At 44.1% G+C, this 15,037-nt stretch overlaps 1 protein-coding gene across 1 annotated transcript in view; it reads right to left on the reverse strand.

Moving 5' to 3' along the window:
- Positions 1-9,008: 9,008 nt before the first annotated feature.
- Positions 9,009-15,037, reverse strand: part of pigt (phosphatidylinositol glycan anchor biosynthesis, class T) — a 34,174-nt gene continuing 28,145 nt past the window's right edge. Inside the window, exons 11-12 of the mRNA XM_078555469.1 lie at positions 11,611-11,694; positions 9,009-10,917 (exon numbers count right to left, since the gene is read on the reverse strand). Of these exons, the coding sequence (XP_078411595.1) occupies positions 10,668-10,917; positions 11,611-11,694 (334 nt within the window). The 3' untranslated portion in view covers positions 9,009-10,667. The remainder of the gene's footprint in view (positions 10,918-11,610; positions 11,695-15,037) is intronic.

The raw sequence follows: 15,037 nt of genomic DNA on the forward strand, positions 1-15,037 counted from the left end.
TAATGTCTTTATTTTAAGGAAGTCCACATTTCCAACTCATTGCCCATCCAATGTTTACTTATCCATTCCTGCCACTGCTGCTGTACTGTAGCTGTAGTGTGTACCATCCACACAAAGCACTACAGCAACTCCTAAAGGTATTTCCTAAACCTGTGACCTGCACCACTTAAGGACAAGGGTAGCAAGTGTATGGGACCAACACATTAAGTCATGAAACATTCCGACTTGGACATTTATCACCATTCATTCATCGGCTCTGTATTAAAATATTGGAACTACCAAAGTAAGAGTACCTTCACTGCACGGACTGCACTGTCTCAAAAATAACTAGGGATGGGCAATAAAAGATGGCCTGGCCAGCCCGTGCCACATCACAAGAATAACTTTTTTAAAAGCTAAGTGCCTGTGTAATGTTTACAGTTCAAGATGATTCTCTGCAACTTTCTATGGCTTTCATAGGACACCAGCTGAACAGGGCTAGAATGAGATCCATGCAGTGACCACAGCCATCATACAGGACACTACAGTCAAGCCTTTAGGTGTCTGGGATCATTCCATGTTGCAGTCCAGTGAAGATCCCAAGCAATGTACCCTGTAATTTATTTTGTAGAGTGCGAGCGATTTTAAGTGCACAGACCCTTTAATTTTTTTTGCATGGCTGTGCGCACGTGGTAACTTGAGGCCAATGTCTGTGTGGCCTGCATGGGAACCTTTGTGTTGCTGCACAGCTTAGAGGGAACGTTGATCTCAAGCATTGCTGGTGATAAGCTGTATGTTGCCGCTGTCCAAATGTTTTTCTCACAACTTAGAGATGACGCACAGAGTAAATTTTATGAAGGCAACTTTATTAACTTAATGGATAGAAAGCTATGGGAAGGGGTGAAGGGAAGTTCAGCAAGGAAAACCTTTGGGACTCTCTGCCCTGAATGATGCCAAGCAAGAGGTGCTGGCTGTTGCTTACTTACGTAAGCCTCTAGGAAGTTACTGATCCTAACCTCACAGCAGTTAAATATTGAGAAGGTCATGTTGTAGACTACATCTCTTGTGTGGCATCCTTGCCCTGCACTCTTTCAGCCACATGTGCAGGCATTGTGTCCTGCTCCTGAGAGATTGGAATCACCATTTTCCATTCCAGTCATGCCACCCAATAATGGGCACTACCTCTACATGACCACTGGGCTAGTGGAAAGGAGATACCAATGAGTTTAGTGAAACCCTCTGAAATCCTTTCCTGTATTCCTGGTCCCAATTACTTGGAGCCCAGGAAAGACAGCCTTCTGCAGTCTGGTGCCCCAGGTTGCTATGCCAGCATTCTGAGGACATGGAGGGTCCTCAGGGTACAAATCTTCTTGATATTGTCATTGCTCCAATGTGAACAGCAGTGTTGTGCATAACTCACACAGGTAGAGGACTCCTTCACTTAACACACCAACAGCAGGAGGTTACCTGACATATTTCCCAGGGTCTGCACATGGACCTGGTGCTTTGTAACCAAACTCCTTTTAAAAGTAGTGCCCCTGAAATATGGATCCCCGGATACCCAATCATGGAGTGATGCTGCCTGACCCTCCAGTCAGCAACATCCATCTCATCACCCAACCCCAGCTGTTCCTGCTCACTCACGCTCTGTGCTTCACGCAATGCATTCCCACTCTGACTCTCTTATTCCCATTGGGAAGATGTCTCTGTGCTGGTCCTTGGGCTGGGGTGAATGTGATGACAGAGTCAATACAGGGGTCTGCCTCTGCCTCTGCTACTACTTCGTGAGGTGCAATTAGAGGAGGAAAAGATGGAGAGATTCAAAGTGGGTTATTAAAGAGCACAGTTCACATATGAGTTTCAGTAGAAAGGGGCCTACATGATGTAATGTGTTCGTGGTAATATGGCATACAGCAAGATGAGAGAGAAGGGCCAGAGGTTTGAGATAACCTTGGGCAGGATCTTCCGGTCGGCGAGCGGGGGCGGGGCTTGCTCGCTGATGCGTAAAATGATACGGGATGACGTCGGGTGGAACTCCCGACATCACCCCACGTCATTTCCATTTTCAGGTCGGTGGGGGCGCAGCCGAGTCAGCTGCGCACCGGCTGACCTGTCAATGGCCTATTGAGGCCATTGAGAAACTAATTAAAGTCATTAGTGGACCTACCCGTCCAACCTTAAGGTTGGCGGGCAGGCCGGGAGTCCTGGCAGGCTTCAGAAAAAGCATGAAACCTCATCCACGGGCGGGATGAGGTTTCATGAGGGTATTTAAATTTTTAATAAAGGTTTCAATAAAAGTTATGGACGTGTCCCAACTCACAGGACATGCCAGGGAAATTTTTCCATCATTTGGGTTGCAAATTTTAATTCAGAGCCGATCTCCCTGAGGCAGCACTTAACCTCAGGGAGATCTGTGCGCTCTTTTGCACACATGCGCAAAAGAGCGCACTCCCAGCTGAGGGAATCTCCACCCCCCCCATCACACCCCCCCACCCCCCGCCCCCCCACCCCCCTCAACAGGCCCGCACAGGGAGTGTGGCCTGCCCACGTAAAATGGCGGAGCGCTCCCGATTGGGGCCGCCGATCAGGGGCACGCCCACTCCCGCACTTCCCCCACAACGGGGGGAAAATATTTCTCCTTGTGTTCAAATCCCTCCATGACTTCACTTCTCCCTATCTTTAAAACCTTCTCCAACTCTACAACTCGCTGAGATCTCTGCATTCCTCTAATTCTGTCCTCTTGTACATTCTCAGATTTTAATCGCTTCACTATTGGGAGCCGTGCCTTCAGCTGCCAAGGTCCCAAGCTCTGGATTTCATCCCTAAACCTCACCACTTCTCTACTTCTCCTTTGAGACGTTCCTTAAAACCTATCTCTTTGTCCAACCTTTTGGCCATTCGCCCTAATATCTCCTCCTGTGGTTCAGTGTCAACTTTTGTTTGATAATATTCCTGTGAAGCATTGTGGGATGTTTTACTATGTTACAGATGTAAATGCAAAGTTGTTTTGTGGATTAAAATAAAATTATAAATGCTTTGTTATTTATTTGAATATTGAGTGCTGGCTTGAACATCAAATCTGAATTCACCAGAATTGGGTATTTTCAGCTTAGGTTGGAAAATCAGTTTAAATAGGGGCAGGGATTTCATAGGGAGAGGGTTGCAGGGGGGTTCGGAAGCAAGAGCAGGGGGTGGGTCTCAGCAGGCCCCCCACTTCCCGATGTCCAGACCCTCGATCAGGCATTGAGTGCCTTTGATCGAGAGATCCCACCCCGTGGCAACCTGCCTGCAGGGTAGCAGCTGTCATGCACGACGCTTGGCAACAGGCCCGCTTGCTGCTGGGTTAATACCAGCAGAGGCCGGATGAGGCCAATTAAATAGTCATTAATTGGCCACTTAAGGGACTCAATTGGCAGCGGGGCAGGAAGATTGGATGGGCTTTCCCTGCCTAGAACTTCAATTGGGTGGAGGTGGGTAAGCTGTGGGTTTTGGGTATATCACCATCCAGGCTAAGTACACGTCCTGCCCAACCCGAAGTTTGCCACCAGTGAGAGCACAAGATTCCGGCCAAAGAGCTTAGCTCTGAACAACGGGAGCTGCCACTCAACCTTAAACTTTTAGCCCAGAGACTGAAACTGCACACAATGCTGCATGTGGGTTAGAAAGGTCTGCATGTGGAGATGCACCCAGCTCACGTGTGTAGGTTCAAGCACAGTCCAGTTCCAACGTATGCGCTGTCTTCATGCATGGCAGCAATCATGTAGTCAGTCATGGAGTCACTTCCATAAGCAATGCAGAGTGAGTCACAGTGACAGAGTCTCTGGTGGCAGCTCTGAAAGGTTTGGTAGAAGCTCAGTGGTTCCATCTTGGCTCCAGGGTCCAGCATTAAATCCTGAATGAGAGCATGAATAGGGACTTCAGGAGTCTCCCAACAGGCCTGGACTCTGATCTCACAGAGTAGTGAGAGTGCTGAAGCTAAACCTGACCAAGAGTGGCACTGGCTTCATGAGGAAGCTCTCTCAGGATGACTGCGTACCTGTTCCCCGGCCAGCTTGGTTCGTGCCTACAGATAGCTGGAGTTGATTCCAGCAGCCTATAGTCAGGTCACCACCACCACAACCATCTCAAGTTCCCCACGACGAAAACTCAGCAGCTTTCTCCCTCCCAAGTCGTAGCCACTGGGAAACGTAACTGAGCAAAACAGGAACATGGTTTTGCACAAGAGTGATAGTCATCAGTAATGCAACCACTTGTGAAATCAAGATTAACCTGTTCGAGCAAGACTGTTGGTCTTCATAGTTTTAGTGATGTAACAGAAGTACCTGTGTCCTGTTAGAGGGCCTTGATATGGTGGGTATCAGGTCTGGGTTAAATGGAAGGAGTGAGCGTTAATGCTCTGGTCATGAGAGATTGATAAAAATAATTTACTTCCTTACAGCTCTGGCTTTTCGCTGACATTTAAATTGAGGCCCTGTCAGTTCTCTTGGGTGAACATAAAAGAACCAATGTAAAAGAAGAGCTGGTCAGTTTTCCCTAGTGCCCTAATCAATATTCATCTCTCAAACAACTTCATTAAAAAATACCCTTCAAACAACATTGTTAAAAAAATTTATCTGGTCACTATCTCATTGTTTGTGGGAGCTGGCTGTAAATGAATTAGCTGTTACATTTCCTACAACAGTAACTACATTACAATAGCATTTTATTGGTATGTGCTGCACTGGTTAAAGGTACTCTATAAATGCAAATCTTTCTTTCTTTAATCAAGCCAGGAGGTAGCTTTTGAAACACAGCATGTAATGTGTAGATCATTCTTAGAACCAAGGCAGCATTTTGCAGAACATTAAAAGAACTAACCTCAGAGAGGGCTCGTGCCTTTGTCCCTGGCCCAAACTTGCCAAATCCAGACAATTGGAGATGGAAGCTCAGAACAGAAGGACAAGAACCACTGTGGTACTCTTTAACCAAGGTCACAGAACATGCTACATATTAATTCAGAGGTTCAACCCGATGCTACAATTGTGCAAAAGCAGCCATGAAGTGCTTGGCCTTTGCTTCTGGTGAATGGATGGAATGTCACCCGTCAGTGCATTGCCTAAAATTGGATCAGGTCCTATTCTACATTACATGAGCTACAATAGTTCAAAAGTATTTCACTGACAATAAAATACTTCGGATGTCTTGAGATTGTTGAAAGGGCTATATAAATACAAGTCTTTTTCTCTTTTCATACTGGAGGATAAATAAAGCTGCACTGACCAATGTATGTTTCTATTTTTTAAATGGTGTCATTGTTCCTGCATGGGAATAGTGCAACTTTTGGCTTAATTAAAGCTTGAAAACTTTATTGTTGGTGAATTGTTCATAATGATTTGAAGAAAACAAAGGTGAAAATAAAGTAACAATGAGTTACAGGATAAGTACATGATAAGATTTTTTTCCACGACGAAAGCAGCAAGAGGAAAGACAAAATGTGCATTTATATAGCGTCTTTTTATGACCTCAGGACGTCCCAAAGTGCTTCACAACCATGAAATGCATGTGAAGTGGAGTCACTGTTGTAACGTAGGAAACATGGTGGCCAATTTACACCCAGCAAGCTCCCACAAACAGCAGTGAACAGATAATCCGTTTTCATGATGGTGTTTGAGGGATAAATATTGCCCAGCACATTACTGAGAACTCCCCGCTCTTTTCTAACAGAATGGCTGTTCACCTTCCAAACCTGCAACCTCTACCACCTAGAAGGACAAGGGCAGCAGATGCATGGGACCACCACCACCTCTAAGTTCCTCTCCAAGCCCCACCCCATCCTGACTTTTAACTATATTGCTGTTCCTTCACCGTCACTGGGTCAAAATCCTGAAACTCCCTCCGTAATAGCACTGTGGGTGCACCTGCAGCTCACCATCACCTTCTCAAGAGCAATTAGGGTGGGCAATAAATGCTGGACTAGCCAGTGACGCCCTTATCCCATGAAAGATTTTTTTTTTGAACAGTTCATGCTTTCTCATGAGATGAACAATTCAAGAGACTCAATGCTGTAGCATCAGAGAAACTACGAATCACTGAGCATTGCAACACATTTATTTTCTTCCTGGGACTCAAATTTCATTTGTAATTCTTCTGGAATTATTACCAGGTAGCACCTCCTCCAGCCCTGCGGCTCAGCCCGTTCGTTTTAGTTTACTGACTCTCACCACCTGTGGCTCAACACCCCTACTCTCGCCATCATCAGAAGCAAAAAGAAGAATTACATAGAAATTACAGAACAGAAACAGGCCAATTAGCCCAACAGGTCTCGCCAGTTGTGGTGGAATCTGTGGGCAAAGCTGTATTTTTTTGAGACAGACCCTAATTCAAAATGGAAACTGAAAAGGTAAACTGAGAATTAGAAACCAAAACTTCTGGGGAGACTGAACCTGGTTGAAATCACATAAAATGACACAGAGAGCCATCAGAGCTCAGCAGAAATTGATGAGTCCAGTGGTGTGGTAGAGGCTAAATCTAGAAGCTGAGAATAGGAAAATACAGTTACTGCAGCTGTTTCTGTTACTTGAAGATTACATTGATGGATCGACGCTCTCCAGACTGAGTTGAAGAGATTCTGCAGATGTGTGCCACTTTTGGTTAAGACTGTTCCCCTCGAACTCAGGTTGTTGTGCGCTGCTGTCGGTTTGGGATCAACCTAAATCCTAGAGGAGCTGAAATTCTTCATGAGGAAGACAGAGTTTTGAAGGACTTTGTGACTGTGTTTGACGACCTATAGACCGAGCCAATTCTATCTGTCTTAGATCCATCTGCCATTTAATGTGTAGTGTATAGTTAATAATCAACCACAATTCACCCATTAATTCATGTTTAACATGTTGATTCTGGGTTTTAGAGTATAGGAGGGTACTAAAGATAGTATATGGTATTTGCCTTGTTTGACTCTTGTATAGTAAAAAATTCTTGTTTTAAACCGTGGAATTTTGTGGCTTCATTCTTTCAGTAAATAACTAGGCTTTCAGATTTCTTCTACTTTAAAAAGCTACCGGTCTCTAACCACGATTGTAACAGTGTTTATACCCCACACGAACCTCCTCCCAACCGATTTCATCCAACCCAAAAAAAATAGACTTGCATTTCTATAGCATCATTCATGACCTCACAATGTCCCAAAGTGCTTTACAGCTAATTTTTAAAAAATTCATATACGGGATGTGGGCTGGATCGGCCAGTACTTATTGCCCATCCCTAATTGCCCTCGTGAAGGGGGTGGTGAGCTGCCTTCTTGAACCGCTGTAGTCCATGTGGTATAGGTACACCCACAGTGCTGTTAGGGAGGGAGTTCTAGGATTTTGACCCAGCGACAGTAAAGGAATGGCGATATATTTCCAAGTCAGGATGGTAAGTGGCTTCAGAGGAACTGTCAGGTGGTGGTGTTCCCTTTTGTCTGCTACCCTTGTCCTTCTAGATGGTAGTGGTCGTGGGTTTGGAAGGTGCTGTCTAAGGAGCCTTGGTGAGTTCCTACAGTGTATCTTGTAGATGATACATGCTCCTGCCAGTGTGTCGGTGGTGGAGGGAGTGAATGTTTGTGGATGGGGTGCCAAACAAGTGAGCTGCTTCATCCAGGATGGCGTTAAGCTTCTTGAGTGCTATTGGAGCTGCACTCATCCAGGCAAGTGGAGAGTATTCCATCACACTCCTGACTTGTGTCTTGTAGATGGTGGACAGGGGAGTCAGGACATGAGTTATTCGCCGCTGGATTCTTAGCCTTTGACCTGTTCTTGTAGCCACAGTATTTATATGACTAGTCCAGTTCAGTTTCTGGTCAATGGTTATCCCAGGATGTTGATGGTGGGAGATTCAGAAATGGTGATGCCATTGAATGTCAAGTGGCAATGGTTAGACTCTCCCTTGTTGGAGATGCTGGCAATGGTTAGATTCTCCCTTGTTGGAGATGCTGGCATTTGTGTGGCGCAAGTGTTACTTGCCACTTGTCAGCCCAAGCCTGGATATTGTCCATGTTATGCTACATTTGGACATGGACTGCTTCAGTATCTGAGGAGTCGTGAAAGGTGCTGAACATTGTGCAATCATCAGCGAACATCCCCACTTTTGACCTTATGATGGAAGGAAGGTCATTGAAGCAGCTGAACATGGTTGGGCCTAGGACACTACCCTGAGGAATTAGCTTTACAGCTAATAAAGTACTTCTGAAGTACAATTCTGATGTAGGAAATGCAGCAGCCAATTTGTACATAGCACAGTCCCATAAACAGCAATAACACCAGATAATTTGTCTTAAAGATGTTGATTAAGGATAAATACTTGTCAGGACATCAGAGAAGAGATCCTTTGCCCTTCTTGAAATTGTACCACGAGGTCTTTTACATCCACCTGAGAGGGCAGATGGACCCTCAGTTTAATATGGGTAATGGCACTCCCTCAGTGCTGCACTGAATCATCAGCCTAGGTTTTGCACTCACATCGCTGCTTAATCCCACAACCTCTGACTCAGAAGCAAGTGCTTTCACTGAGCCATTGCTTGGTCAAAGACTTCAGTAATCTTGGCCATATCCTCGGGAACACCCTTCCTAAACCTCTCTGGCTTAATTCAACTTTTCTAACTTGTAAAAGCTGATTTGGCCATGCTTTTGGTCTTCTACACCATCTACCACAGCTTGCAAACCCTGCCCTACTCCGCATCTATGTCTTCGCTGTGATGCATCTTGGGACAATTCCTACATTAAAGCACTACATAAATGCAATCTGCTGTTGTTGTAGATTGGATTTCTGGAAGTCCTGCCTTTCTAAACCATATTACACTTTAAAAAAATCAATCCCAACATTCTGCTTAGTTTTCACAATGCTCATTTAGGATATGAATCACTTTGAACTCATAATCCCCGAGGACTACAATTATCCATTTGGCTCCCCTCAATTTGCGTATCACGCAATAATTTTCACAGGCAGTTTACTAATGACATTTGTAAATTAATAAAAGCAACTCACAGATTGAAATAGGGACAGTACCAGGAAGAGAAAGGGGACAGACAAATTTTATTTAATGGATTAACTCATGATTGAGGAGAGTTTTCAGGAGTACAACGCATGCCTCTTCATGACATTCACCTCAATTTTGAGCGGCTTCAATCCCATTACCCACCATAGAACAAAAGACATGAATGATAGAAATGTCTGGATATTATTGTAATTTCAGTGAGAAAAAGTCTTCACACCAATGTCATAATCTTCAGTGGAGATTGTAATCCATGTCATATCTTAGTGAGCTCTATTTTAAAGATAAAATTTCACTTCGTTCCACAACTTAATCTACCGTTGATTGAAAATAGGAGCCCAAGATTAGAAGTGAGGAAATTGAGTTCCTCGGTACAAGGGAGAAGGCCCAAGACTGGATCTGGAGAATGAGCTCCTCACCAACATATGAGGAGCCTGTGGCTGGACATGGAGACAGAGTTAGTTAAAGGCAGAGACGTAAAGGTTTGAAATGAGGGTTCTAGAATCCCTCAAGCGGCAGAAAGTGATCTGAAACAAGACTTTGTGCCCTTTCCCAGCTAAGGATAAGGATTGGGAATTGAAGGAAAGGTATGTGTAATTCAGTGCTGAAGTCTAGGTTTATGGACTGGAACAGGAGCCCCTCATGCTCAAGATGGAGATCAGATAGTGAAATGGAGGAGCATAAATGAGCCCCGCAAATGCTACTTTAAAATGTGAACTATAAACTTAAAAACTATGACATCTAAACCTGTGCACAAGCTTTTCAGGAGCTTGCTACCAGTGAAAGAATCCAATCCAATCTTAAAACTTCATTGCTATCATGGTCAGTGCTTAAAAAGGACTAATCAGAGACAACTTTGCAACTTGTTTTGAGTTGGAAGTCTGTTGTAAGCTCCTCTGTAATAACAAGGAGGCTAGAGTTCCATTTGCAGTGTGACTGACCAAAGGGCTCTGTGGAGGTGCCTGTTGGGTCTGTCAGGTTGCCCAGCCCTAAATTCAAATCACAGGAAGGCTGATGGAACGAAGTGAGCGAGGTGGGGGTGGGTGGGTGGAGGAGCTATCAGCAGGGAGACAAGCTTGTGCACAGCAAGTCGTGAACAGTGTGCCGCTAAATGGTGCGTGAAGACATCCTCCACCCACCCACCACCCCGCCGCCACCCTCCTGGTACCAATCATTTGTAAAACTGACGCCCAAAATGAATAAGTGGAATTAAGAAGGCTGTTTTTTTTTTAAAACAGGGGTTTAAACACATTTAATATGATACCAGATGAATATAATTCTCTGTAATTCAAGCACACCATATATCTCAGTTTATCACTTAGGAGTGGCCTTTGTTTCTCTCACTGTCCATAGACAAAAAAGCATTCTGTCCATGTCACCCACACATGCTACCAATCCTTCAACTGGCATCACCCACACTTCACAACAAACAGGTTCACAGTGTCTGACCTGGTTAATACAGTAGGTTGTAGAGTACGTCAAAGATTTCCAGTTACTAATCTGCAAGTTCAGGCACTAAATTAACTTGGGCTTGGGAGGAGCATCAGTTCCCAATTTGTCCCAACTGAAAAGCCCTGTGAAACCAATGCGCCATTAAAATGCAGTTAACCCAACTCAGAAGCAGCCACTGGTTTTGATGTGCGCTTTTCCTGTGCCCCTATCTTAGTTAAGCGTGGCAATTTCAGATGGGTGGGACCCCACGCAGTCTGCGGATCACGTTAGCAATCCTCTTTGCCACCCCACCGCTGGGCTCAACGATCTGGAAGGTCCTTGTGAGAAGATTGTAGAAGGAGCCATAGCCAACTGCTACCACGGTGCAGGTCAGGCAAATGACATTGTAGGGCATGCTGAAATCAGGTGTCGGCAAGTTCACCAGCAAGGCTTCGGTGTAGAGTCTGGCAAAGTAAATTGAGGAATCGGTGGATGGAAACCTGCAACAAAATACATACTTCACTGGTCAAAAACTGCTCTTTCAAAACTAAATCTATAAATGCTGCTCTACATTATCACCTGAGTGGCTCTATCAATTATACACAAACAGCAGCAAATTCTGGGCCATTGTGGGAGCAAATGAAGACCGAGAAATCTCACTACAGATGTTCTATGTTACAAATATAAAACTATCTTTAAAAGAAATAAGAACAGAGCCAGGCATTTCCAACCTTTAGCAAAAATCCCCTACCCCACAACCACCCCACCCCCACCCCAAGCAGCAAACAAGCTTCTAACTGACATGAGTCATTAAATGTTGCAGCCTTAAGGCGGGCACAAGAAGTTACACACTGCGACAATTTAACGGCTGAATCCTACATTATGCTTTATATGATATAATTTGCTTGTGTTTACAAAATAGTGTATTCTCTAATCTACCATAGGCAGCCTCATAGTTTGGCTGGTGTTTCTATAAAAGTTAAGCCAGCTCTATAGCATGCTGTTAAGCTCACCAAACTCCCACAGCCATTCCCCTCAATGCTCAGTTTGGAACCAACTAATCTGCTATTTCTTTCAATTCTCGCTTTGAGACTTCTTTTAAAAAAAAGGTCCCACATGCAAGATATCCTTATTTCAACTTGAAAGAAGCAGACACAAGGGTCAGAAAACAGTTCAAGACCAATTATACTTACAGTCTGGTGAAAAGAGGTGCAAGTTTAGTGCAGTTGATTTCCATGTTTATACTGCTCGGCACCAGAGCGCTCAATACAGACGAGCTGTAAAGGAAAGAAAGTAGTGAAGATGATTCCAAACATAGCAGTGATCTATTAGAAATCCCATGGCATTGTTCATGACTATGGTAGAGTCTGCAGCCCAATTCTGCTGTTTAACTGCTAGCCTGACTTGCTTATTGAAGACCACTGATCAAGGACTCCACACAAGAATCCAACTAATTTTAGCTGCTGTTATACCACTGGCGTCAATTTGGAGTAAATTGGTTGCAAATTTCAGGCTCCAGTTTAGAACAAGTCAAGGCAACAAGCCTGGCCTTCTTTCTTTCTAGTATTTTTATCTGTAACATAGTGAGACATTTGGAGTGCCACAGGCACACACTAGGCACGACGCTTCTAATTATTCCACAAGGAGAGCTTGTGTGCCGTTGATCACCGTCGTTTGGAGGGTACAGTGTTATATTGCAATTTGACTGCTGTATCATGTTTTTTCAAGGCCCTGACTTGGTGACTGGATAAATCAAATTCCATTTTTATTATCGGGTATTCGAAGATTTTTCTCATGATTTGGAGATAGAAATAATGAACAAAGCTACATAATTCAACAAAAACTGTAAATAGGTGCCCTTTATTTCATGTGGCTTTCTTTGCCTATATATATTTAAATTTGAACTTCGACCATACAGATACTTATTATTAGCACTGGAAAGGTAGGATCAGGTTTGGCTTAACTGGACACAGTTCGGAGCTTTGGCAGTGTTGGGGAGATGGTCCTGGGATTTGGAAGCAATGAGATCGCGATTCTTGAGCTTGGAAGCACATGGATGAGGGTGGATGGAAATCCTGCGGCTTAGAAGAACTGGAAGTGTGGACTGTAACTCGCCAAAGCTCCTTGGAGCAGCACCTTCCAAACCTATGAACTCTACCACCTAGGACAAAAGGCAGCAGACTTCTGGCAACACCACCACCTGGAAGTTCTCTTCCAAGTCACTCACCATCCTGACTTGGAAATATATCACCATTCCTTCACTGTCACTGGGTCAAAATCCTGGAACTCCCTTCCTAACAGCACTATGGGTGTACCTACACCACATGGGCAATTAGTGATGGGCAACAAATACTGGTCTTTCCAGCGGCGTCCACATCCCAAGGATGAATATTTTTAAAATGTGGGGTCTGACTCACTTTGGGCTTCTGGATTCTGGCGGTATCAAAGAAAGAGGGTGGGCATTAGCCTGGAGCATCTGCAGGAGAAAGGTTCTGACAACACTGGTTGCCAGAGTTCTCTGCAAACTGCGAATTCAGCGTTTTGTGATTGGGTCTGGAATATATCCATACTGCTGTCTGTATCTCTCGCTTTCACATATGCAGATATCACCAATTAGAAGGCTTATGTTTTCTAATTATCTACAAAATACAGGCGTTGATAAACAAAATCTGTTTGCCCAAGAAGCTGACAAGATTCAGTTCATTTTCTTTTTGTGAAAAGAATAAACTTGAATTAAAATTTTTCTGCATCCCATCTCGCTGTCCCAATTTTACACTCTTTCCAAAGTCAAAACAAAGATAATGGGCTAGAAATTTGCAACCAACCCACAACCGTTGAGGTGGAAGTAGGCAGAATGCAAATGCTACCCTCCAGATTTACCCGATTGTAGCATCGATCCGGGGGGGGGGGGCTCGAGCTGCTGGCTAGCTGATCACTCAGCAGGGGGCGATGGTAATAGCACATGGGGTGGCCAGCCTTTCTATTGTTAAAGGCAGTAGTCTGTGCCTCTTAAAAGGCAAGCTGCACAGAATTATAGGAAGCTACTACTGAATGATATTGCTGCAGTTCTGAAGAAGGGAATGGAATAGCAGGGCAGAGAGCTTCAGGTTCATGGACGCCGCACTGGAGGCCTTAGTGGTGGGGATGGACAGAAGGAGACATGCCATGATTCCACCAGGGGTCGGAGGCCTTCAAGGACCACCTTCAGAAGGGAGTGGGAGCATGTGGCCAGAGAGATCAATTGCCAGCATCTGACTCCAAAGACCTGGCGGCAGTTCCACAAGATGCATAATCACAGAATCATAGAATAGTTACAACACAGAAAGAGGCCATTTGGCCCATCCTGTCCATGCCAGCTCTCCACAAGGACAGCACAGCAGATCCAGCTCCCTGCCCTCTTCCCATATCCCTGCAAATTTTCTATCTTCAGGTGCTTATCTCATTTCCATTTGAAATGACCTCACATGGGTGGTCAAGATCAGTGAATGCATCTTCATATGATATTTCCTACCCACCAGCCTCTCACCCTGCTCAATGTCTCACAACTCCATCACTCACTCAGCACCAATCCCGAGCAATCAAGCTACACGCCTAATATAACGAGATACACTACTCCATCCTCACACATTCTTATGATGCCTCATACATAGCTCCCACCATTTCCACGTACTTCCAGCTATTCACCTGTGACAACACAACACATCACCCAAACACATGCTTACACAATCACTGACATTCTTCTCCCTCCTGCAGGTGTCATGAAACTATCATTTTTCATAATACTATCGAGGTTTATTGTAAAGTAGGTTAATGAGTGAGAGTATGTATGGTTCTGTCTGTGTGATTTAATTGAATTGGAGTCAGATAGACTGCAAGGTTGAAGTTATCAAAGGAGGTTGAGTGTAAAAGGCATTTGAAAAGCTAATGAGTAAACATGGATGAGTGCAGCATGTAGGGTGTGAAGGAAGTTAGCATTTTTAGATAAGTGAAGGGGTTGTTTAGATTTCAACAGGATGATAGGTGGTTAACAACTAACAAGATAAGCAAGGCCGAGCAGCATGTTTGTTTTTCCCAAAGGTACTGACCATATTGGCAACGTGAAAGATTTTTATATTATGGGAAAAGTACATTTCTAAAGGCATACAGAACAATGGAACTTACAGATTAAAGAGAGAGAAACATATATGAAGAAGAATGGAAGGTTATGTTGGGGGACTTGTAAAATCTAAAAGGACTGTGTAAAACAGCCTTGGGGAAAAAGCCTCCAGCCACTTTTGCCGAAGTCTGCTGTGTTCAGTAACCAAAGTTGGAGAAACATCTTTGAATTCCACTGTTGAGTGGGTGCTGTGGTAAACTTGCTGGATTGCCTATCTAAATTTAAAATCTATTTTGGACTGTTGCCTTAAAGAGGGTGTGTAGTTGGGAGTCAGGTTTATTAGGAATTTTGGGGTCTGTTATAGTATTAAGTAATTGTAATCTTATGTATGTGCTTGAAATCTTTTCTTCTGTTAATAAATGTGTGTATGTAAGTATGTAAATGCAAGTGTTTATGGTTCTGTGTGATTTAATTGGAGTCAGATAGACTGCAAGGTTGAAAGGAATTTGGATTTCCTACTTTCA

This window comes from Cetorhinus maximus, chromosome 13 (assembly GCF_964194155.1).
Source record: "Cetorhinus maximus chromosome 13, sCetMax3.hap1.1, whole genome shotgun sequence".
NCBI lineage: Eukaryota > Metazoa > Chordata > Chondrichthyes > Lamniformes > Cetorhinidae > Cetorhinus > Cetorhinus maximus.